The 23,610-nt window shown below is 42.0% G+C and overlaps 2 protein-coding genes across 5 annotated transcripts in view; both read left to right on the top strand.

The window, feature by feature from the left end:
- Nucleotides 1-12,354, top strand: part of TKTL1 (transketolase like 1) — a 31,658-nt gene extending 19,304 nt beyond the window's left edge. The window contains exons 8-14 of the mRNA XM_020977285.2: nucleotides 1,080-1,244; nucleotides 1,321-1,477; nucleotides 4,259-4,389; nucleotides 7,944-8,027; nucleotides 10,728-10,824; nucleotides 11,018-11,137; nucleotides 11,868-12,354. Of these exons, the coding sequence (XP_020832944.1) occupies nucleotides 1,080-1,244; nucleotides 1,321-1,477; nucleotides 4,259-4,389; nucleotides 7,944-8,027; nucleotides 10,728-10,824; nucleotides 11,018-11,137; nucleotides 11,868-12,040 (927 nt within the window). The 3' untranslated portion in view covers nucleotides 12,041-12,354. The remainder of the gene's footprint in view (nucleotides 1-1,079; nucleotides 1,245-1,320; nucleotides 1,478-4,258; nucleotides 4,390-7,943; nucleotides 8,028-10,727; nucleotides 10,825-11,017; nucleotides 11,138-11,867) is intronic.
- Nucleotides 12,355-16,432: 4,078 nt separating this feature from the next.
- LOC110201532 (protein bicaudal D homolog 2-like) overlaps nucleotides 16,433-23,610 on the top strand; it is a 43,439-nt gene continuing 36,261 nt past the window's right edge. For 3 of the 4 annotated variants that reach the window (XM_020977261.2, XM_020977258.2, XM_020977259.2), the window contains exon 1: nucleotides 16,554-16,881. In XM_020977261.2, coding sequence (XP_020832920.1) covers nucleotides 16,874-16,881 — 8 coding nt within the window. In that variant the 5' untranslated portion in view covers nucleotides 16,554-16,873. The other variant, XM_020977260.2, reaches the window with a different exon arrangement.

Below are 23,610 nucleotides of genomic sequence, written 5' to 3'. Positions count from 1 at the left end.
TCCCATTTGTCTTGTCAGTAGTCTACAGATGTTCATAAAGTATTCATTAGGATCTTTCACTACTGGTTAATGAACAATAAAGACAGCTCCTCCCTGTCTCTGTCTAGTATCTGCTCTGTGGGGTCCTATTTACTTGACTTTGAAATGTCTTTATGTGGATGAATTTGTGCATTCCTGCTGCTGGGTAGCTTCCTGCCATTACCTTGGGACCTAGAACCTGTTCACGTGCATTTAAACTCCTGTTTAAATGCTCAGGGCCCTGTCACTGCTGAGATGCTCGGGGCTCTGTTTTGATCTTTTGGAATCATATCTCCTACAGGAAGCCTTTCTCTATCCCGCCCCCCCCCCCACTTGCTAGCATTCTCCCTCCTCACAGGATCTGGAGGAATATTATATGCTTGACATGTTATAGCCCCAAGTTGACAGTAAGCTCCTCTAGGGCAAGGGGCCTGTATTGTCCCTTGTTTGACTCTGAATCCTTAATGCTGCCACAGCGCCTTGCACTTAGTAGGCACTTAGAGTTGGAAGGGGCCCTCCAGAGAAGGGAAGAAACTGGCCTAAATTCATAGCCAGTAAGTGACAGAGCTGATGCTGTGCTCCGTCTACTACCACTTGATGAGTTGAATCGTGTTGTCCAGGGATCAGGGAATCAAAACCAATTTTGATATCTGCCCTGCAGTTTTTGCAGCATGGGAGTTTCGAGGTTCCTATGTCAGAATTCTGCTTGTAGTAAGAAGTGAAATAAGCAAATATGCTTATTTCATATGCCAAGGACCTAAAGCAAATGAGTCCGTGACACATTAACATAAGATGGCACTGCTTTCTTTTCACATTTTTGTTTGCATGGAGAAACTGAGTATATTTGGTGTAGGCAAATGCTTGAATTTCCTTATCCCTAGTCATCTGGGTCATTCCTGCCCTAGTCATTCCTGCCACTCCCCCCACCTCTTAGAGCCTTGCAAATGAATGAATTTTAGTCGATTTTCTCCTAGATGGGGATTGACTAACGCTAACAGATTTAGTCTCTTGCTAAAGTCCCCTCAGTGTGCCTCTACAATTTAGCACCCTTTTTCTTCCAGGTGGCCACCAGAAAAGCCTATGGTACTGCCCTGGCTAAGCTAGGCCGTGCGAATGATCGGGTGATCGCCTTAGATGGTGACACAAAAAACTCCACCTTTTCAGAGCTGTTTAAGAAGGAGCACCCAGAGCGCTTCATTGAATGCTTCATCGCTGAACAGAACATGGTGAGTACATCACATGCTGCAGGTACCTCTCAGGGCACTCGACCTGTCCGCTAACTCTTTGCTTTTTGTGTTATAGGTAAGCGTGGCATTGGGCTGTGCCACCCGAAACCGGACCATTGCTTTCGCTAGCACCTTTGCTGCCTTCTTTACCAGAGCTTTTGATCATATCAGGATGGGGGCCATCTCTCAAACTAACATCAACCTTAGTGGTTCCCACTGTGGGGTCTCCATTGGTATGCACTGTCTTATAGCTAGTCAGAATGCTATCTTTTCATTGTCTTTTACTCTTAGTTACAGAGAACAAATTATAAAGTATATCCATTGAACCATGGGGCTGAATATGCTTTGTATTTTTGTGTGGGGGTGGGGAAGCTCCACTGTCCAGGACTGTGATTTTATTGATGCAGAGAACTCCTGAAGTGGAAACTCTCGCCACAGATATAGATCATCAGCTGATCTATAACTGAAAACCTCTCAGTACCCCTGGATGAGTCTCTAAGACTGTGTGATTTGCTCAGGATCACGCAGCTAGAATGTGTCAGAGGCAAGACTTGAGCCTGGCTTTTCTTGACTACGAGGCCAGCCCTTTAGCCACTATAGTATAGTATATATCTTTATGTTTTAACTAGGTCTTCTGAAAGAAGAAGCTATATGATCTTAGCCCATTAAGCTACAAGGCAGCCCATTAAACAGCCTATTCCATTATTTTCAGTAAATTATAAATTAACCTCTATTTATTAGGTGCTATATATGTGACCATTGCTGTGCTAGATCCTATGAATGGATAGAAAAGAAATAGGACAAGTCTCATGCTAGGTGGGGAGGCAGAGCTAAGTTAACAGTAGAGAAGAATTAAATATTTAAACTATTAAGGGATGGACTATAAGTACATGAAAGAGATCAATCAACAGAGGAGATGGGGTCTGAGCTAGGCCTTCAAGGCTTTTAGTTAAAGGGAGAAGGAAAGTAATCCATGTAGTGAAAATAGCATGACCAATGGCATAGAGGTGAACGTAGTGTTTTGGTGGGGAGGAGACCAGCTTTGTTGGAATGGTAGATATACTTCTGGTAGGGTAGAGTCTGATAATGGAGGCTAGAGGAAACCAAGTAGATGAGTTTGCACTCGAATGTGTGACAGACAATAAAAAGATATTGTAGACTCAAGCTAAGGAATGACATGATGGAAAAGGTGCTTTAGGAAAGTTAGTCTGATTGCAGAAGGGATGATAGGCTTAAGAAGGAAGAAGTGGGGAGTAGGGAGGCCAGGTGGGTAGGTATTACAGTTAGAAACTCTAGATTAGGTTGGTGGTGATAGGAATAGAGAACAAAGGGTGAATTTGAAACATGCTGGATAGATAAGATTTCTAGCCCAGGTTAATAGAAAAATGGCGACAGAAATATCGTTTGGAAGGTGAAGCAATTTTGATTGGGGCAGGGGAGTGAGTGATTGTGAGTTTAGTTTTGGAAGTGCTGAGATTAAGGTAATGGTAGGATATCCAAGAAGCAATGTCCTATAGGTAGTTTATGATCTAGAACTTGAGGATAGGTGAAGGAGAAGCTTTGGGATAGGGGTGGGGAACCTGTGGCCTTACAGGTCCTCGGGTGAGGCCTCTTGACTGAGTCTAAGTTTTACAGAACAAATCCTTTTATTAAAGGGATTTGTTCTGTGAAGTTGGGATTCTGTCAAAGGGCCGCACTCAAGGACCTAAAGGGCCACATGTGGTCTTGAGACCACAGGTCCCCCACCCCTGCTTTGGGAGGTCTCTCCATGGAAACTATGAGAGAAGATGCCATCTCCAGGTAAGGAGAGAAAAGAACAGAAGAGTAAAGACAAAACATTTGAGAACACTAGTTAGGTAGCAGGTGAATGGAGAGAGAAAAGAGAATATGGAGGAGGTAGGAAAATCAGGATTGTGCTGCCAAAAGAGGGAGATGGTGTGGTGGATATAATGCTATATTTGGAATCAGGAACTCCCGGTTTTGAAACCTACCCCAGACTCTTACTAGCTGTGTGACACAGATCCTCAGTTTCTTCATCTGTAAGTGGTGATAATAATAATAATTATTATTATTATAGTGATAATAGCTCCCTTACAGGATCATACATAGTCTCACAGACTTAGACTGGAATGAGAATACAACTAGTCTAGTATAGTCCCGCCCAGCCCGGAGAGGTGAAGGTGACATGCCCAGTCCCATAGAGCTGGGGTTCATCTCAAACATGGTGATTTTTTCTATTGTACCTACTGTACCAGCTTGTAAAGATCCACTAGGATAATGTATAGAAAGTGTTCTATACTTTCAAGAAATGCTAAAGAAGTATGAGTTGTGAGGGATCACACTTCAAGGAAGAGTGAATGTTCAGTGTCAATTCCCCAGAGTGTGCAAAAGTAATGACACTGAATTAGGTGGTTAGGCTATCACTCCTTGGTGAGCAATGACCAGTAGTGACCAGTGTAGACCATATATTCATGGAGTTGATAATTAATGATGATGATGATGATGATATTAGTTCACATTTATCTAGCACTTGGAGATTTGTGTGTACACTTCAGAAAAAATCATTTCAGAAGCAAACTGGATTTTCTAATACTTTTTAAACTTGGATTTGCCTAGGTACTCTTCCTAAGCCTGATTATATTAGAGGCAGAGAGCGCCACTATTTTGGGCTATGTGTCTACTTGGATCACATTCTGACCTTGCACGGGGTTGTGCATTATTAAATAAAAATGGTATCTTGTGAAGCTCAGATGGTGTGGTAGTTCAGTGGTTTGTCCCTTTCCATCATTTCCCTGAAGTTAGCTCATTGAAGAGAAAGAAGGTAACCCTACTTGTGAGGCAGGAAGACTGAAAATAATGAAAGCCTGAGACTTGAACAGATCCGTCACCTTTATATCCCTGGCACTGTACCTTCCACATAAAGTAGGCATTAAATAAATGTTTGGAGAATTGGATTGAAGTGGTTGGTGCTGGCCTGGGCTAAATAAATCTCTTTTTTCCTATGATTTTCTCAGGTGAAGATGGGCCCTCCCAGATGGCTCTGGAGGATCTTGCCATGTTCAGAACTGTTCCCAACTGCACAGTTTTCTATCCAAGTGACGCTGTTTCTACAGAAAATGCTGTTCATTTGGCTGCCAACACCAAGGTATATTTATAGTAGAGGTTCTTAACCTGGGATCTGTGGACTTGTTTTAAAAAATGTTTTGATAACTGTATTTCAATAGAATTAATTCCTTTTTTAATCACATATAATTTGTTTTATGCATTTAAAAATATCCTGAGCAAGGGTCCATAGCCTTTATTGACTGCCAAAGGGGTTTATGGCACAAAAGAGGCTAAGGACCCTTGATTTATTTTTATTTAAAAAAAATTTTTTTTTCCCAGCTCATTTTAAAAAATTTTTTATTAATTTATTTTAATTTATCAACAATCACTTCCATATGCTTTTGAGCTGAAAATTTTTCTCCTCCTTCCTCCCCCCCACCTTCCCCAAGATGGCGCACAATCTGATATAGGCTTTACATTTACATACCCATGAAACATATTTTCACATTAGTGAAGTTGTAAGTAAAAATGATAACCAATAGGAGGAGCCATCAGAAAGATGAAACAAAACTCAACAGAAGGTAAAAATAAGTGAGAGCGATTCGACTTCCATAGTTCTTTCTTTGAATGTGGACAGCATTTTCCATCCCGAGGCCTCTGGTGATATCTTAGATCCTCGTAATGCTGAGAAGGGTTCAGTTTAACAATCTTAGTCATTGCATAACATGGCTGTTATTGTGTACAAAGTCCTCTTGGTTCTGCTCACTTCACTCAGCGTCAGACCATATAAGTCTTTCCAGGTTTTTCTGAAGTCAGCCTGTTCATCATTTCTTATAGCACAATAGTATTCCATTACATTCATATACTACAACTTGCTCAGCCATTCTCCAGTGGATGGGCATCCTCTCAATTTCCAATTCTTTGCCACCACAAAAAGAGCTGCTATGAATATTTTTGTATACGTGGGTCCTTTTCCCATTTGTTTGATCTCTTTGGGATATACCCCTAGAAGTGCTGTGCCCTTTGGGCATAGTTCCAAATTGTTCTCCAAAATGGTTGGATCATTTCACAGCTCCACCAACAATGCATTAGTGTTCCAATTTTCCCACATCTTCTCCAACATTTATCATTTTCCTGTTTTGTCATGTTGGCCAATCTGATAGGTGTGATGTGGTACCTCAGAGTTGTTTTGATTTGCATTTCTCTAATCAATAACGATTTAGAGCATTTTTTAATATGACTATAGATGGCTTTAATTTCTTCATCTGAGAACTGTCTGTTCATATCCTTTGACCATTTATCAAAGGACCCTTGATTTAGAAGAGAAACGATGAACCTGTGGCCTCCAGGCCACATGTGGCCCTCTAGGTCCTCAAGTGCAGCCCTTTGACTGAATCCAAACTTCACAGAACAAATCCCCACCCCTGATTTAGAACAATGCTGGCTTAGACAAAAAATGCCTCTTAGGACCACAGGTTTAGAGTAAGAAGGGACCCTGAGAGTTCTTAGTGGAGCCCTCATTTAATAGATGAAGTCGAGGCCCAGTGAGGTAAAGCAGCTTGCCACTTGGAGGGAATAAGTGACTGAGCTAGAATTTGAATCCAGATCCTCTTAGCTTTGAATCAGTGCTTTTCCCCACTGCACCCTATTCCCTTTCTTGTCTCTGCTACTAATTTGGCATTAGTTTTTGTCTTTATAAGGCAGATCAAATAGCCACATTTGAGGGCCTTGTAGATGAGACATACTTTGTAGTTGGCATTGATTTTTTTTTCTTTTTCTATATCTTTCCTGTGATTTGCCATCTAATGGATTAGTGTAACACTGATCACTGGGTATCTTGTATGTATCTATTTATTTATATGCTGTTTCCCCAGCTAATTAGTAAGCTTCTTGAGGGCAACAACTTTGTTTTTATCTCCAGTGCAGGCCTGCATAACCTATGGTCCACTAGAGTATTTCAGGTGGCCCTGAAAAACCATCTTCTGCATTTTTTGTGGGCTGCCCAAAATCCTTTGGTGTGCTGCAAGCAGCCTGAAGGCCTGCTCTAGTGCTTAGCACAGTGCCTGGCATATAGTAAATAGTTAATAAATGTTTATTGATTGCTTGAGTGACTAGAAGCCTAAGCACTTAAATGAAGAGCACAGACAAGCATTCCATACTCTCATTGCAAAAAAATGAATTTTTAAGACTGAGAACTTTTCTCACTAAAGTCTGAACTATGGACTCAAGAGTTTTTAACCTTTAATTCTCAAAGACTGTGCAAGGGAAGCACAAGTTCTGTCTGGTGCCACCAAACTGGGCTCAATGGACTATGGCTGTCTTATCTGAGGACCAGCCAAGCTAAATTTGGAGAGGTTGGACACAGGGGAACTAACCAGTGAGCTACAGCTGCTTTTAAAGAATAAGTGTTTGAGGAATTATGACATATTACAGACCTTTGAGGTACTAGTTTGAGTATTGAGCTCTTAAATGTCCTAGGGTTCCTACTGAACATAAAACAAATCCCTGCCCTAAGCTTGTAGTCTGTGTTGACCAAACAATAGGGACATAGTAGTGAGAATGCAGCAGAGTGGAGGAGCCAGAAGAGGGTGCAGGTGGGCACTTTGCACGCTGAGTAGGAGATTTGCCCTCCACGTTCCTATGAGTTTTTGGCTCCAATGTGATTGCTGAATGGAACCAAGGTTAATCATACTGACACTTCTATCAGAGTATTTAGGGGAGCTACTGGGAATGGTGCCCATGTACCTTGGATCAGACTAGCCCCGAGGTGGGGATCCTGTGGCTTTGAGGCCACATGTGGCCCACTAGGTCCTCAGGTACGGCCCTTTGACTGAATCCAAACGGCACAGAACATAAATAAAAGGATTTGTTCTGTAAAACTTGGACTCAGTCAAAGGGCTGCACCCAGGGACCTAGAGGGCCACATGTGGCCTTGAGGCCCCAGGTTCCCCACCCCTGGACTAGCCCATACATGGTGAAATTGAGTATCATGTGTGCAGGTAGAAAGGGAATTGAAGCTAGGAAGAGCCTGGGATGCAGCTGTGGTGTTGGGGCCTAGATTTTTCTCCCCTCTTGTCTTTATTGTGATGTGTGGGGATGTTAATGGGTGTTTATACTTCATTTTAGCGAGGGGAGTCAAGGTATGTGCTATTCTGTGGCCTCCATACTATCCTGTACCAGAATTACATTAGTGATGGTAAAAGTGTTTTTCATTTCCATCCTAGAGATGCCTGAATTGTACCTACTGAGCTTCCACCCAGTTCCCCATCCTTAAAGGAGGCGGCTTGCAGATATAACAAACAGATCAATGTGTATTTGGAATATCACTCACCTACAGTAGATATTTTAGCATGTAAAGCTTATCCCTGATGGGATTCGCTGGGTGCCTCCTTGGTTTTGTGTCTGAATAGAAAGGCTGTTGTAGCAATAAGTTTACTCCGATGTTATTTTATGTTTTCTAAAGGTTTTAAGGTACCTTATTGCTGGTCAGTTTTTTGCCCAGAATACAGACTTCCTTCACTAAAAGATACTGGCATTAAGTCTTAATGACTTGTTCTTTTCTTCCCACCTTTTTCTTTCTAGCTAATAATTTTTAAAAAAGAATTCGTAACTTTGCTTTCTGAAATGTAACTCTCATTTTTATATTTACCCTAGGGAATGTGCTTCATTCGAACCAGCAGACCAGATACTTCAGTTATTTATTCTCCCTCTGAAAACTTTAAGATTGGACAGGCCAAGGTAAAAAAGGCTTAGGTTCTCACATATCTCCTCTTCTCTTCTCTTCCATTCCCTTCTCCTCTCTTCTCTTTTTTCTCTTCTCCCCTCTCCTCTCCTCTCCTCTCCTCTCTTCCTCTCCTCTCCTCTCCTCTCTCCTCTCCTCTCCTCTCCTCTCCTCTCCTCCCTCTCCTCTCCTCTCCTCTCCTCTCCCTCCCCTCCCTCCCTTCCCCTCCCCTCCCCTCCCCTCCCTTCCCCTCCCCTCCCCTCCCCTCCTCTCTTCTCTTTCCTCTTCTCTTGTCATCTCTTCATGTGGATGGTGTTCTGGACTGTTTTCTGTCCTGTGCCTTATGCTTTCTGCTTTCCCTCATTGCAGTCTTTGGCTGCTTCTCCTCATGGAGGGATATCATCCAAGCGAACAGCTCCCTCAAGTTTAGCTTGACTCGAACAGTTCTTTTACTTTCCAAATGGCCCACAAGAACAGTCTATGTTGGTCGAATTCTAGCTAAGCAGCATCCCCCAGGACAACTTCTGTGTTGGGGGGATTCATTTTCCTTGTCTCTACAGCAACTTCCAAAGGTATAACACATTCAAATGTTTGCTTCAGCTGTTTCAGAGCCTACAATTATTTATGCCAGTGCTCTGATTTGTGACTAAAATGTCAGGTGACTGTTTTAAGAGTTGCTATAAAAAAAGCGCAGCTTAAAAAAACAATGCCCTAAATCAGTGGTGTCAAACTCAATAGAGAGGGTGCCACGAATCTGTACATAAAGATCCCTGAAGTTGCCTATTGACCTCGTTTTAAAGTGCAATGTTATCTATGTTTTATTATATTTTTAAAAACATTTCCCAGTTACATTTTAATTTGGTTCAATGGTACTTGGGAGTGTTGTAGACTAATGGGTCACATGCTAGACACCTCTACCCTAAATATTTAATTTAGCATTTAGGATTCACGCTAATTCTAATTTTTGTATTATGTTACCTGTATCTTGGCAGTAAGCCTGTATCAGGTGCACGTTTTAACTTTTGTTTATGTAGAGATGGTGTCTGTCATTCAGGGCATCTGCATTTGTCTCTGCCACCACATCTTTTCTATTTTTAAACCCATCTAGAGATAAATTACTTGATAATGATTTAGGATGTGAATTCATGTAACAGGTTATGAGTTTAAGGTGAATGTGTATATGTGTGTGTATGCGTGCACAAATGAGAGAAAGAGAAAGAATAAAAACAAACAACAATAGGAATATAGATGTTTGGTCATGGGTGGCTTAAGTGCTATATAAAGAAAGACAGACTTTTAGAAAGACAAAAAGGACTGATTTGCAAAAAAAGACAAGTATATCTCCAAACTATGGGATGGCCCAATATGAGTCAAATGTCCATATTACTAGCTAGATATTGCAAGATCAGATTCTTGATTCCAGAGTAGATCACAGCCTTCTGCAATTAAATGAGCAGATAGCAGGGATAAACTGGTCAACAGCCCTAGAAAGTTGAAAAAAAAAACCCTAACAATTCTTTTAAAAAATTATTAGCTAGAAGGAAAAAAGGTAGGGAGAAAAAAAGAGAGACTTCGTAGTGCTATGTCATTTTAAAGGGAAATGGGTGGAAGCAGCAAGTGAAGAGGTCTCCTAGAAGTTTGGCAATTAGAGAGGGAGAGAGATGGATGACTTTGCCCTTCTGTTTCCTTGGGTTTTTTGGTATATGTGGGTAGGGTGTTTGTATTTCAGCATAGGGAAGGCTTGAGCACGTTTGTAGACAAAGGGAGTAGTAGAGAAGGAGAAATTGAAGACTTGAATGGCAAGAACTTCAGGGGAAAGGCAAGTTTAAATTGAAGGAAGAGCATTGCATAAGCTTGAGAATGTAGGGGAGTTTAAGGATGACAGTAGAGGTTCCAAAGGACAGAAGTGTAGCAAATGCATCCTGGGAGGGGATGTGGGAAGACAGGGACACTAATGCATTGTTGGTGGAGTTGTGAACTGGTCCAACCCTTCTGGAGAACAATTTGGAACTATGCCCAAAGGGCTATAAAACTGTGCATAGCCTTTGACCCAGCAATACCACTACTAGGTCTGTACCCCAAGGAGATAAAAGAAAAAGGAAAAGGACCTATGTGTACAAAAATATTTATAGCAGCACTTTTTGGGGTGGTAAAGAATTGGAAACTGAGGGGATACTCATTAACTGGGGAATGGCTGAACAAGTTGTGGTATATGAATGTGATGGAATGCTGTAAGAAATGATGAAGGGGACAGTTTCAGAAAAACCTGGGAAGACTTATATGAACTGATGCAAAGCGAAGTGAGCAGAATCAGGAGAACATTGTAATCGATAACAGCAATATTGTAAAGATAATCAACTGTGACAGACTTAGTAAAATGATCCAGTACAACTCCAAAGGACTGACATGATGAAAAATGTTAGCTATCTCCAGATAAAGAACAGATGAATTCAGAGTACAGAATGAAACATATTTTTTCCCTTGATTTTTCTTGCTTTTTTTTTTAACATGGAAGATATGGAAATGTTTGAATAATTTCATATGTGTAATGGGTATTGTATTTCTTGCCTTATCAAAGGGCTGAGGAAGGGGTGGAAGGAGAGAGAGAATTTGGAACTAAAAATAAAATTAAAAGAAACAAAACAAAAGCCTCCTAGAATATGAGATGCCATCCATATCCTAACCTGTGCCCCTTCTATTTCTAACATTTTTGCCAGGTGATCTATCAGAGTACCAATGACAAGGCCACAGTTATTGGAGCTGGAGTTACGCTCCATGAGGCTTTAGCAGCTGCTGCGGAACTTTCTAAAGAAGGTAATATATTAAGAACTAAGAATTGTATTACACACACAAAAATATTTTTAAAAGAATTATGTTACATATCTGAGTAAAGATAGCAAGACTTTGTGCCTGAATTGGTACATGCTTTGGCCGATCTTTTTATTTTCACTTCTCTCATTCCCTGAATATGTGGTGGTATCTCTTAGCCCCCTTTCTGGTCTTTCAGGTATTTCTATCCGAGTAATTGACCTATTCACCATCAAACCATTGGATCGAACCACAATCCTTTCTAGTGCCAAAGTAACAGAGGGGCGTATTATTACAGTAGAGGATCATTATAAAGAAGGTGAGAAACACTTTCACTCATGTTCCTGTCTGAAGGACTTTCTGGTAAAGTGGTACTGTGTATGGGAATGGTACCATAACTTCAGGGTCAACAAAGCAAATAATGGAATTTCAAGGGAACAATATAAGAGATAAACCTCTAGCATGTAAATGGTCAGACAGAAAGTCTAGAACTAATGCTGATTTTGGAGACTGATTAAAACACACTAATTCTTTGAATTAAAAAAAAATTGTTAAACTGGGCCCCAGACCTTTTCTCATTGATCACTATTCTGGAAACTATTTGTCATACCCCCCACAGCTACTAGGTAGGATAAAGTGGAGATTTCAGCAGGCAAAGTAGAATTGCTCCTAGAATTTGAAATGCCACTCACATAGTAACCTCTGTCTCTTCCATTTCTAACATTCTCCCAGGTCAGGGGTGGGGAACCTGTGGGCCTCGAGGCCTCATATGGCCCTTTAGGTCCTTAAGTACAGCCCTTTGACTGAATCTAAACTTCACAGAACAAATCCCCTTAATAAAAAGATTTGTTCTGTAAAACTTGGACTCTATCAAAGGGCTGCACTTGAGGATCTCGAGGGCCACATGTGGCCTTGAGGCTGCAGGTTCCCCACCTGTCCCAGGTAATATGTCAGAGTGCCAATGAGTAGTCTCTGTAAAGGCTGAGAAATTTTATAGTATTGTTATCAAGCCAACTTGGGCTCTCATGACTTTGTCCTTTCTTTTCTAGGTGGTATTGGGGAAGCTGTGTGTGCAGCTGTTTCTGGTACGCCTGGCATCAGTGTTCATCAGCTGGCAGTATCTGGGGTGCCTCGAAGTGGAAAACCTGCCGAGTTGCTTGATATGTTTGGTATTAGTGCCAGATATATCGTAAATGCTGTGAAATCAGTTTTGGCCAGCTAAAAAAAAAAATCAGCATTGTCAGCTTTAGTTTAAGAAGTTGACATCTAATTTTTTGAGGCCATAAAACAGGAATGAGAGCTTTTATGATGCACGGCTTCCCTTGCTGTATTCCTTTTGCTATATTCCTTCTGCAAGGAGATTATACAAAACAGACAAAACCAGTCCATTAGTTCTGATCCATCTCTGCCATCTTGTGGTTTTTATGTGTCGTGAGCTCTCCTGTTTCATTTTCTAAATCTCTAAGCTAAGACTACTTACTTAATTATAGCAACACACTTGAGGACATGAGTCACCAATAAAAAGGCGTTGAACAAGTGGTGTTGCCTTATTATTTTGGAAACTTTGCATTCTTGACTTAGCTCGACTTTCATTTTCATCTCAAGTGGCTATTTCTACTGAAGAGTGGAAAAATGAGGTTTAAGAATTGCTAATCAAGATTTTTTTTCTTTCAAGCCCAAAAGAAAAATGGGTTTTTATTCTTTTCCAAAAAGTTAAACTGAATAATTGCTGTATATTTATAATGACCTTGAATGTCCTTCCATGTGCCTCTTTGAAAGTGGCATTATACATGGTAAGGATCCATACTATTAAGCAGTGTTTTGATTGAGTACAGGACAAAGGTGGGACCTGTACCCAGGATTTTCTGACTCTAAACCTGGCCACTCTATCCACCATGCTCTGGCAGCCATGCTGCCTCTCATGTTTAAATAATGCTCTCCTGGTTTTTTTTCCCCATGCCCTTTGGTTCTTGTTAGTATTTTCACCTTGGGCCCTACAGTTGGTTAGCTTTTAAAACCAAGGATACATGAGGTTTGGCTACTATTCTAAGTAGAACAGAATGTGTACATGTAATAAAGCAGATGTAGCCATATAATTTTGGGGCAGTTAGGTGGTGCTGCAGTGGACAGAGTGCTGGGCCTAGAGTCAGGAAAACTCTTCTCTCTGAGTTCAAAGCTAGCCTCAGACACTATTTGTGTGACCCTGGGCAAGTCACTTTACTCTATTTGCCTCAGTTTCCTTATCTGTAAAATGAGCTGGAGAAGGAAATAGAAAACCACCCCAATATCTTTGCCAAGAAAACTCCAAAAGAGGTCTCAAAGTTGGACACAACTGAAGAACAACAAAAAACCATGTATTTTAAGGTTTGTAAAGTTCTTGACATATATTATTTCATTCAACATTCGCAACAACTCTTGTTTAAAGTAGGTACTTTTTATTTTATAAAAGAGGAAATCAGGGGCAGCTAGGTGGTACAGTGGATAGAGCACCGGCCCTGAAGTCAGGAGGACCTGAGTTCAAATCCGGCCTCAGACACATAACACTTACTAGCTGTGTGACCCTGGACAAGTCACTTAACCCTGATTGCCTCACCCCCCCCCAAAAAAAAAAAAAAGAAAGAAAGAAAGAAAAAAAGAGGAAATTGGAGCTGAGCTTACTGAACTCATTTGTCCTGGGTCACCCAGCCTGGTCTCGTTGACTCCAGTGCCAGCACAGAATATTCTACACTAGGATTCCTTTTTTCTAGTCCATTAAAGATATTCTTCTTTCTTAAGTCCAAAGCTGTTAAATGGTAAAGATTGTTATGAATAACATTTTCAAGGAATTCACCAACATCCTCAATGGTGGCATCTGTGGTTATGTTATTTACTGGAAGCAAATAAGACTCCTTGTGTTTGCTTGTGCAAGCCTTGTTCTGGGGGAGACCAGCTAAAGGTGAAGATAAACTAACTGTTGTCTTAGAAGAAATGGGCCGCAGAATGGGTAACTCAACTGTGTACAACTCATGTTGGCTTTGGCAGTAAGAGTGTTCATTGGTGCCCACCCAGTTTTAAGTGTTATCAGCTCAGGGAAGATAGACTATGTGAGAAAGGTTTCTTTCACTCAAGAAGCTTACTTGTTAACTTTGTAAGCAATGCTAATGGAAGACTGGGTGAAAGCCCACACTTTGCTTTCCATTTTATTCCTCCAGAGACTTTCTAATTGGCAGGCAGGATAGATCATTTGGGAAATAAAAATGACCAAGGCTTCTGAGGGAAGAATGGGCATGAGCTATCTATCTGTTCCTTAGGTATGGGGAGCAGCTTTCTCTAGTTTGGGCAATGGCCTTGCTCATTTCACCTCTAAGTTGACTGTTCATTGAGTAGCCAGGTTTCAGGTACTTCTTCCTAGCTAGCTGAAATCTCGAAAGATATCTTGGGGTTTACAGGCTAGACTTCTTTCTTAAGGACCATGTCTTAAACTCAAATCACTCTGGCTCTCATTGATTGGTCAACAGTAGGTCCCAGGCCAAGCCCCACTTGGCCATTGTTTGGGCCCTGATTGGCTTAGAGTAAATGTACAATTGTTTCTGTTTTGGCTAGAAACCCTGAGGGTCTTCCCCTCCCAGACTGATTTTTTTTTTTTGGACTAGGTCATAGGTTCCCAAAGTGGACAAAACCACTCCCTGGGGGGTGCTGGAAGGATCCAGGGGTGGGGGGGCAGTAGTAGCCTTGGGTGCAATTGGGAAGGTGTTGAATATGAATTCTTTTAATAAGGGGGCGGTGGAAGCATAAGGAAAGAAGAAAATTTTGAAAAACTGTTCATACGTGTTTCATCTGTTGTATAACTGAGTTAAAGTCATCGTAATTACATTATTTTCCAAATAAACACACAAAATGCAAGTTATAACTGATCAGTGGTCAAATCTGCCAACAGGTCTTAGCAAGCAAGTGTTGCGAATTGTCAAGAAGTCCAGCATTCATCAGCAGGAATGTGTTCCACGTAATGACTTGTTTATAATATGATACTGTATGGTTACATGATGCAATATCGCATCATCAAAATTTCAATGCAGGAAAAACCCCACAAATTTGCAAAAAAATTATTAAATTTAAGATGCATCATTTAAAATATATATATATATATAAAATAAATAAAATAAAATAAAAAATATATATGTATATGTTTTTGAAATGACGCAAATTTTTTTTTTAAAAGTTAAAGGATTAAAGAAAATAGATTTCCAGGGGGGAGCTGGATAATTTTTTTTCTTTGAAAAAGGGGCCATAGGTCAAATAAATTTGGGAACCTCTGGACTAGGTAAAAGCGGCCATTCTCTGCCTTATTTCTTATCTGGCCTTAATCACTGAATGGGCATTGCTTGAGTCAAACTGAGACCTGTTAAAGACCTTAGCTTAAAAAGGCCAAGGTCTCCCATTGCATCGTGGGCCATCTCCAGTCATCCTGATCTCTATCTGGCTACTGGACCCAGATGGCTCCTAAGGAGAAAGTGAAGCTAGTGACTGAATAGCCCTCCCTCATTTAAATCTAATTCACTTGCATGTCATGACATCACCTCCCTGATGTCATGGTTTTCTTCCAGAACAAAGGACAAACAATAGCAACAGCTGTGACCTAGGGTGTTACCTGGCGCACAGCGAGTTTTGGTTTTGTATGTTATCCTCAATGTCTAGCACACAGTAGGTACATAATAAGGGCTTGTTGATGGATTTGCTAGTGGTCTTGTGGAGTCCTAGGACAGCTCTCTAGCTACTGTCTCCCACTGCACCAGTGTTGTTATGCTAAGTGAGATGTTCTGGAAATCCTTCAATTTGGCCCCATTCTGCCTCCCTCCCAACGGGCATCCACTCCTCTAGTGGGGTCAGCACCCTTACCCTTGTGATCCTTCTCTGGGGAGCCTGGCAGGGGGCCCTATCCTAACCCCTAGGGGGTCGGGGATCTCTCCAGAAGTTACAGTCAGCACCTCTTATCTGGGCCTTGGATCACAGACTGCCTGAATCTTTTTCCTGTATATGCTATGGTTTCTACAACAACCATATGGCATGTGGGCGTGCAGAGGGTCTCTCACTTGCGCGGGGTCCCCTAACTCACCAGCACCCCCACCCCGCTCCTGGACCTCATAATAATTGGGCCAATTATACTAGCACTAACCCCCAACCCAAGGGGGTCTGGGCCAAGGCTCCGGCCACCCTATAAATGCGCCCCTCCACCCTACTGTTCGGGGCTTCGTCCCCACCGCCCCAAAGAGCTTGATCTCGCCCCAAACGGTCGCCCCCGGGGAACTGCGCAGGCCTCCCGCCAGCTTCTGGGCCCCGTTCCCACCCTCGATTCCTTCCCCATCACGTCCGACTGCGGGGGCGGGACAAGGCCTCGGAGGCGGGTCCAGACCTGAGGAAAATGGGGCCGACACTGCGGATAGACCATCGCACCAAGCGAAGCACTGCGGCATTCGGGTGGGGGGTGGGGGGTTGGGTGGGCCAGAGAGAATGCGCTTCTAATTGGTTCCCTCGACGGCGGCCTCCACCAATCAGTTTTCCTGCCCTCAGAAAGGTTCGCTGGGGGGGAATGGGGCGAGAGAAGGGGGCGGGACAAGCGAGCTGGCGAATCAGCGGCCTCGATGTGGCCCGAGGGGACCGTTAGGCGCTAGTGGAGTTTCGAACCACCGCTCAGGCTGCAACGGGCTGAGAGAGTGGCTGCAGCGGCTTCGGGAAGTATGCTAGTATGTACAAGTGGGGAGAGCTAGCTCCAGGCTAACCATCCCACCTGGCTCACTCCTTTCCCGGGCCTGAACAGTATAAGGAAGGCGAATCTGGCCCTTCAGTCTTGGGTGGAGCTCCAAGGAGGGCGGGGGAGGGGGCGTGGCTCACACCCTAGCTCCGCGCACGCGCACAGGCGAAAACCGCGGCTGCAGTCCACGCGGCTGCGCCGGCTACCTGTGGCTGTCAAGTCAGTCCGCCCACGTCTGCCTAGGCTGCGGGTTGGAAGGCTTGCCCCACCCAGGTAAGAGGAAAAGCAGCCGCGCAGCTTCTTTTGGTCTGACATTCGGAGGCCCTCATGAAAAGGTAAGGTGGCAGATTGGGACATGAGGGGGGCATAGATGCTTGTTAATTGATCCACAGCCGCAACCTCGTCCCAGCCTCCCCACCCAAGGTGGGGTGGGTTCATAGCACAAGAGACTCATTTTTCTCTTAAAACCTCCCAAACCATGAAACCAACTGGATTGGATATTGGCCTGGATTGGCACATAGTAAGCCTTAATAAATGCTTGTTGACTTTTATTTACCGACAGCTTCCTTTTTCGAGACCTCCCTCCTCTCTCCACCCCCCTCCCCCAGCTAATATTCCTTCCCTGAGACGCAGAAGGAAATGGTTTGAAAGTTGTAATCCTCTGCCATCTCTATAGCCAGCAAAATCCTATCGCCTTTAACCTGTAGCTGCCAGTCAGTCAATAAGCATTTATTAAATCCCTACTAAGTGCCAAGCACTGTGCTAATAGCTGGGGAAACAAAAACAGGCAAAAGACTCAAGGAGATCACAATCTAAGGGGGGAGAGACAATAAGCAAACAAATATGTGTAAATAAGCTATATACGGGATAAATAGGAGATAACAGAGGGAAGGCACTAGAATTAAGAGGGGTTGGGAAAGGCTTCCAGTAAAAGATGGAAGCCAGTAGCCGGAGATAGGAAGAGAGAGCTTTCCAGGCATGGGGGATAGCCAGAGAGAATGCATGGAGCCAAGAGATGGAGGGAGGCTTCTTGTTCCTGGAACAGCCAGGAGGTTAATGTCTCTGTATTGGAGAGTATGGGAATGAGGAATAAGAGAAAATGTCAGGTAATTAGATGTAAGAAGCCTGGAAAGGGAGGAGGGAGCTAGTTTATGAAGGGCTTTGAATGCCAAAAAGAAGATTTTGTATTTCATCCTGGAAGCATTTGGAAGCTTCTAGAATTTGAGTGGGTGAGGGTGATACGGTCAGACCTGCGCTATAAGAAAATCGTTTTAGTGGCTGAACAGAAAAGGGACTGCAGTGGGGGCTGCAGACATACCAGTAAGCTATTGCAATACATAATGAGTCCCTGCACCAGGGTGGGGGCAGTAGCAGTGCAGAGAAGAGAACATGTCTAAGAGCTGTTGCTAAGGTAAAATCTACAGTCCTTGGCAACAGACTCGATATGGGAGGGGTGAGAGATAGTGAGGAGTGGAGGATGACTCCTAGGTTTCAGCCCGAAAGGCTGGAAGGATGCTGCTGCCCCCTACAGTAATAAGGAAGGGAGGAATAGGGGAGGGTTTGGGGGAAAGCTAACGATTCAGTTTTGAACATGTTAAATTCAACATATTTAAGATGTCTACCTGGCATTTGAAATGTCAAGATTGGAGGTCAGCAAAGGGATTAGGGCAGGATAGGTAGATTTAGGGTTCCTCCTGGTCGAGATGGTAATTAAGGGGAGGGTTTGGGGGAAAAATAATGATTCGGTTTTGAATGTGTTGAGTTTAAGATATCTACCTGGCATTTGAAATGTCAAGATTGGAGGTCAGCAAAGGGATTAGGGCAGGATAGGTAGATTTGGGGATCCTTCTGGTAGAGATGGTAATTAAGGGGAGGATTTAGGGGAAAAGATAAGGATTTGGTTTTGAATATGTTAAGTTTAAGATGTCTACCTGGCATTTGGAAATTCGAGATTGCAGGTCTGTAGAGGGCTTAGGGCAGGAAAGGTAGATTTGAGATTCATCGGCATAGAGATGGTAATTAAATCTGGGAAACTGATGAGCAGCATTTATCAAAATGCAGTAGTAGGCATTTAATTAATTGGTGATTGATTGATTGGTCACCTAGTGAAGTGGTATAGAGGGAGAAGAGAAGAGAGCCCAGTACAGAACCACAGATACCGATGGTTTAGAAGATATGATCTGGAAAGCATCCAGTAAAGGAGAGGAAGAAGGAGCAGTCTGATAAGGAGAAGAGAGAGGGAGTGGTGTCCCAAAAACCTAGAGAGAAGAGAGTATCAAGGAGAAAAGAGTGACCGATAGTTTGAAAGGATGCAGAGAGAGTAACAAGAATGAACATTGAAAAAAGGCCAATTGGATTGCATTTGACAATGAAGAGGTCGTTGGAGAGAGCAGTCTTAGTGGAATAATAAACTCAGAAGGGGTTAAGAAGTAATTGAGAGGATGAGAAAGTGAAGGTGTCTATTGTAGATGCTTTTTTAAGGACTTTAGCCACAAAGGGCAGAAAAAAAATAGAGGATGGAAGGATCAAGTGAGGTGTGTTTTTTTTTTTTCAGGATGAGGGAGTCATGGGTATGTTTGTAAACTGTAGGGAAGGAACCAGTAGAGAGGGAAAGATTGAGAATAAGGAATTGAGAGTGGGGATGTCAGAGGGGGCAATCTGTTGGATGAGGCAGGATGGAATGGGATCACTTGAACAAGTAGCCTTGGTAGTGAGTAAGGCCACACCTTTTCACAGGAGACTGGAATGAAAGAGGTGTTAGTGGCAGAAAGAATTTAACTGATAGGAGATGAGGAAGAGTTGGAGAAGGTGAAATGCACAGCAAATGGCCTTAATTTTATTTGTCAAATACGAAGCCAGGTCTCAGCTGGGGGTGGGGGTGGGAAGGGAGGGGAAGCTGGGGGAGTTTTGTGGAGGGATGAAAAGGTTTGGAAGAGCTGCTGTGGATTGTGGGAGAGTTGATAACCTGGCTGACTGCTCCCTATTCTCCTTTGCAGGCCCCTCACCATGTCCTTGTATGTACCCTAAGGCCCTACTGTGGGCCTTCTTCCCTTTCTATTCACAGTGACCTCATCAGCTCCCATGGGTTTCATTTTCTCTAGACAGATGACTCTCAGGTCTCTGTCTCCAGTCCCACCTCACCAGCTGCCTATTGGACATTTCCAACTGGATGTCTCACAGACATCTTAAACTAAATATAAATATACGATAAATAAATAAACATAAAATACATATAAAATATATGTATAATAAATATAAAATAAAAGAGACCATACTATTTTTCTCCCCAACCCTATTTATGTCAAAGACATTTTTCTAATTTCCCGGGTTCAGAACCTCAATTCCTCATTCTCTCACCTCTTATATCCTTTCAGTTGCTAAATCCTATCCTTTCTACCTTAACATCCATCTCCTCACTTCTCACATAGCTACCACCTAAGTTCAGGCCTCTATTACTTCTTATCTGGACTATCACAGTAGCTTCCCAATTGGTGTCCTTGCCTGTAGTCTTTCTCCCCTCTAATCTATCCACCACACAGCTGCCACACTGATTTTTCTAAAGGACAAGTCTGATTCTATCATCCCCTGAATTATTCTTTTTGACTTTAAAAAATAATGTTTTGTTGATATGTTTTGTTTCTTCTGCTCCCCTCCCCGAGAGCCATCCCATATGAAAAATGGTATTTTTTTAGAGAGGAGTAAAAAAAAAGTCAGCACAATTAAATGATTGGTACATTGAGAAAGTCCGAAAATCTGTGTAATGTGTAAGACCTATGGAGCGCCACCCCACCTCCACAAAGGGGAAGGTTGGGGGTGTCTTCTATCTCTGTATGGAGTACCACTTGATCTTTTTGGTTTTGTTATGTTTACTTTTGATTTTTTGATGTACTCTTGTTTTTTCCATTTATATTTTTATAGTTCCTGTGGATATTTTTTCTTGGCTCTGTTATGGCAATTCACAAAAGCTTTTTCCATGCTTCTCTGTACTCATCACCTGTCATTTCTTATAGCCCAGAAATGTTCCATGACATTCATGTACCACACTTCATGGAGCCATTGCCCAGTTGATGTACCTCTGTTTTGTTTCCAATTCTTAGCTGTCACAAAAAGTGCTGTTATAAATATTTTGAAGTAAATGGCATCTTTTTTCCTTCTTTTTTTTGGGGGGGGCTAGGCAATGGGGTTAAGTGACTTGCCCAGGGTCACACAGCTAGTAAGTGTTATGTGTCTGAGGCCGGATTTAAACTCAGGTCCTCCTAACTCCAGGGCCAGTGCTCTATCCACTGCACCACCTGGCTGCCCAACTTTTTTTCTTCTTGATGGCTTTGTTGTTGAGTCATTTTTTCAGTCATGTCTAGCTCTTTGTGACCCTATTTGGGGTTTTCTTGGCAGAGATATACAGTGGTTTGCCATTTCTTTCTCCAGCTCATTTTACAGATGAGGAAACTGAGGCCAGCAGAGGTTAAGTGACTTGCCCAGGGTCACACAGCTAGTAAATGTCTGAGGCTGGATTTGTACTCAGGAAGATGAGTTTTCCAGACTTTAGGAGCTCTATGCACTGCAGTGACACCTAACTGCATTTATTGATGGCTTCCTTGGGGTATAAGCCCAGGCTTTGTTTTAAAGGGTATGGAGATTTTTGTCACTTTATTTACATAATTCAATTTGCTTTCCAAAATGGTTATACCATTTCACAGTTCCACCAACAATGTATTAGTGTGTATTGCCATTTTTTGTCTTTTTTTTTTTTTTGCCAATTTGCAGGTTATGAGGTCAAAACCTCAGGGTTGTTTTGATTTGCATTTCTTTTATTATTAGTGATTTGGTGCTTTTTCGTGTGGTTGTGAATACTTTACAATTCTTTTGATCACTGAATATCTTTTGACCATTTGTCTATTGGTGAATGGCAAATGGCACTACATATATATTTTATATATATTATATATATTATATATATATGTGTATTATATATCTATAGAGAGACAGACAGACAAAATAGGGGATCACAACTTCATGAAACTTACATGAAAGCCAGGTTTATTACAAGATAAATGAACATGCATGTGGAGTTCACAATCCATACAAAAGTTTGCCTTTTTATAACAGCAGGACAAAGGAAGGAGGAGAAAACACAAATCTCTACTTAAAGGGGAGTAGCATGGGAGGAGGGAAAGAGCAGTAGGAGTGGGAAAAGGACAAAACCCCTCCTGCAGGGGAGGAGCCAGGTAATGGCAAAAGCCATTCTTTTTCCCTTGGGAACTGCTAGACCATGAAGATAGGATGGTCTGCTTATGTACATGGGTTCCAGCTGCACAGGCAATTTCCCAGTCTAATGCAGACTGACTGGCCCCTGTTTTGACTCCCAAGGACACACAGGGAGTCCAGTTTGGGATGCAAACAACAAATTTTGTCAGCTGGGGTAGAGGCTTTGTTCCTGACACATTCAGGGCCTCCTGCATACTCTGGGTCCAGTATTTCTGGAAAATATGGCAACTCAAAAGACACCCCTTAACATTAACACACACACACATGCACATATCTTCCATACCAAACCCTTATCAGAGAAATTTGATACAAAGATTGTTTTCCCATTCAACCACTTGACTTTTTATCCTCAACGAATTAGTATTGTCTATGCAGAACTTTTTCAGTTTCAAGTAATCAAAGTTATCTATTTTAGCTTTGTAATTGTCTCCGTCTCTCATGTGGTTAAGAATAGATCTCTTACCCTTACCTGTAAGAGATATGTGATCTGTTTCTTTTCTAATTTTTTTATAGTATCATCTTTAATATTAAAGTCACATCCATTTAGAAGATATTATGGAACAAAGTATATGGTACTGGTCTAAGGCTAATTTTTGCCAGACCACTCTCCTGTTTTCCCAGCAGTTTTTAATCAGATAAGGAATTTTTTCGTAGGTGATTAATGTTTTCCACATTTTCAAACGCTGGGTTATTGAGTTTCATTGTTTCTGATGCTCTCGTGTCAGATGTTCCATTGATCTATATCTCAGATTTTTTAAACCAATATTAGATGATTTTGATGACTACTGTTTTATAATATAGTCTAAGGTCTGGAAGTGCTATTTCCCTTTTGTCTTTCTTTTCATCATTTGCCTTGATATTCTAGATATCTTGTTTTTCCAAATGAATTTTGTTATTATTTTATCAAAATCTATAAAGCATATACCCTTGGTAATTTGGTATGGCATTAAAGCTTTTTTTGATAGTTTTGTCATTTTTATTATGTTGGCATGGTCTAGCCATGAACACTGACTATTCTTCCAGCTATTTTGGTTGTCCTTTATTTCTTTAATAACTTGCAGTTGAATCGATATGTCTTTTGTGTCCTTTGAGAGGTTGATCTCCAGATATTTTATGCATTTTGTAGTTATTTGAAAGGAGAAGGTGGAAGAGGTCTTAAGGGCAGACCAGTGTTAAAGATGGTCCTGGGGCAGAGCCCCACTGGGGTGAGGAGTGGGCAGCAACCCTGTCCCCCACATAGGGTAGGAGAAGGCATGGGAAAGTGGTAGAGGTCTTTCTTGCCACCCTCTTGAAAGTAGACCTCTGTTAGGCAGTCTCCTTGGGAGGTAGGGATAGCAGAGGGGAATAATGATAGAAGTGGGCTGAATTGGTGATGGTGAGGATGGTAATGTTTATGATTCAGAAAGTGTCCCCTTATGGTCCTTCTGGGGAATGCCTTTGTGCTTGGCCATTAGAATAACCATTTTATATAATAAATGCTTATTGTCTGACTGCTATGTAGTGGTAAGGGGCTTTTTGTGCTTCGTTCCCTATTGTGAACTTTCTCTGTTCTAGAGAATGCTTAAAAGGAAGTGTCAGCATTTTGATGCTTATTTCGAGGGGAAAAAAAACCTCAGGCAATTCATCTGCAAAAACTTAGGTTTCTTGCATTGGATGAAATGGGATTATTAAAAAAAAATCCAACAGCAAAAAAAAAAATGAAGAAAGCAGAACCAAAATACCTTATGCTAAAATTCTTAGTGCAGCATTAACCTTTAATAACTTCAGAAGTAGAAATGCTACAAAGTTACAGAAAGTCA

Source organism: Phascolarctos cinereus, unplaced genomic scaffold, assembly GCF_003287225.1.
Source record: "Phascolarctos cinereus isolate Bilbo 61053 unplaced genomic scaffold, phaCin_HiC Scaffold_8;HRSCAF=390, whole genome shotgun sequence".
Taxonomy (NCBI): domain Eukaryota; kingdom Metazoa; phylum Chordata; class Mammalia; order Diprotodontia; family Phascolarctidae; genus Phascolarctos; species Phascolarctos cinereus.
This window is presented reverse-complemented; position numbering and strand designations above follow the sequence as displayed.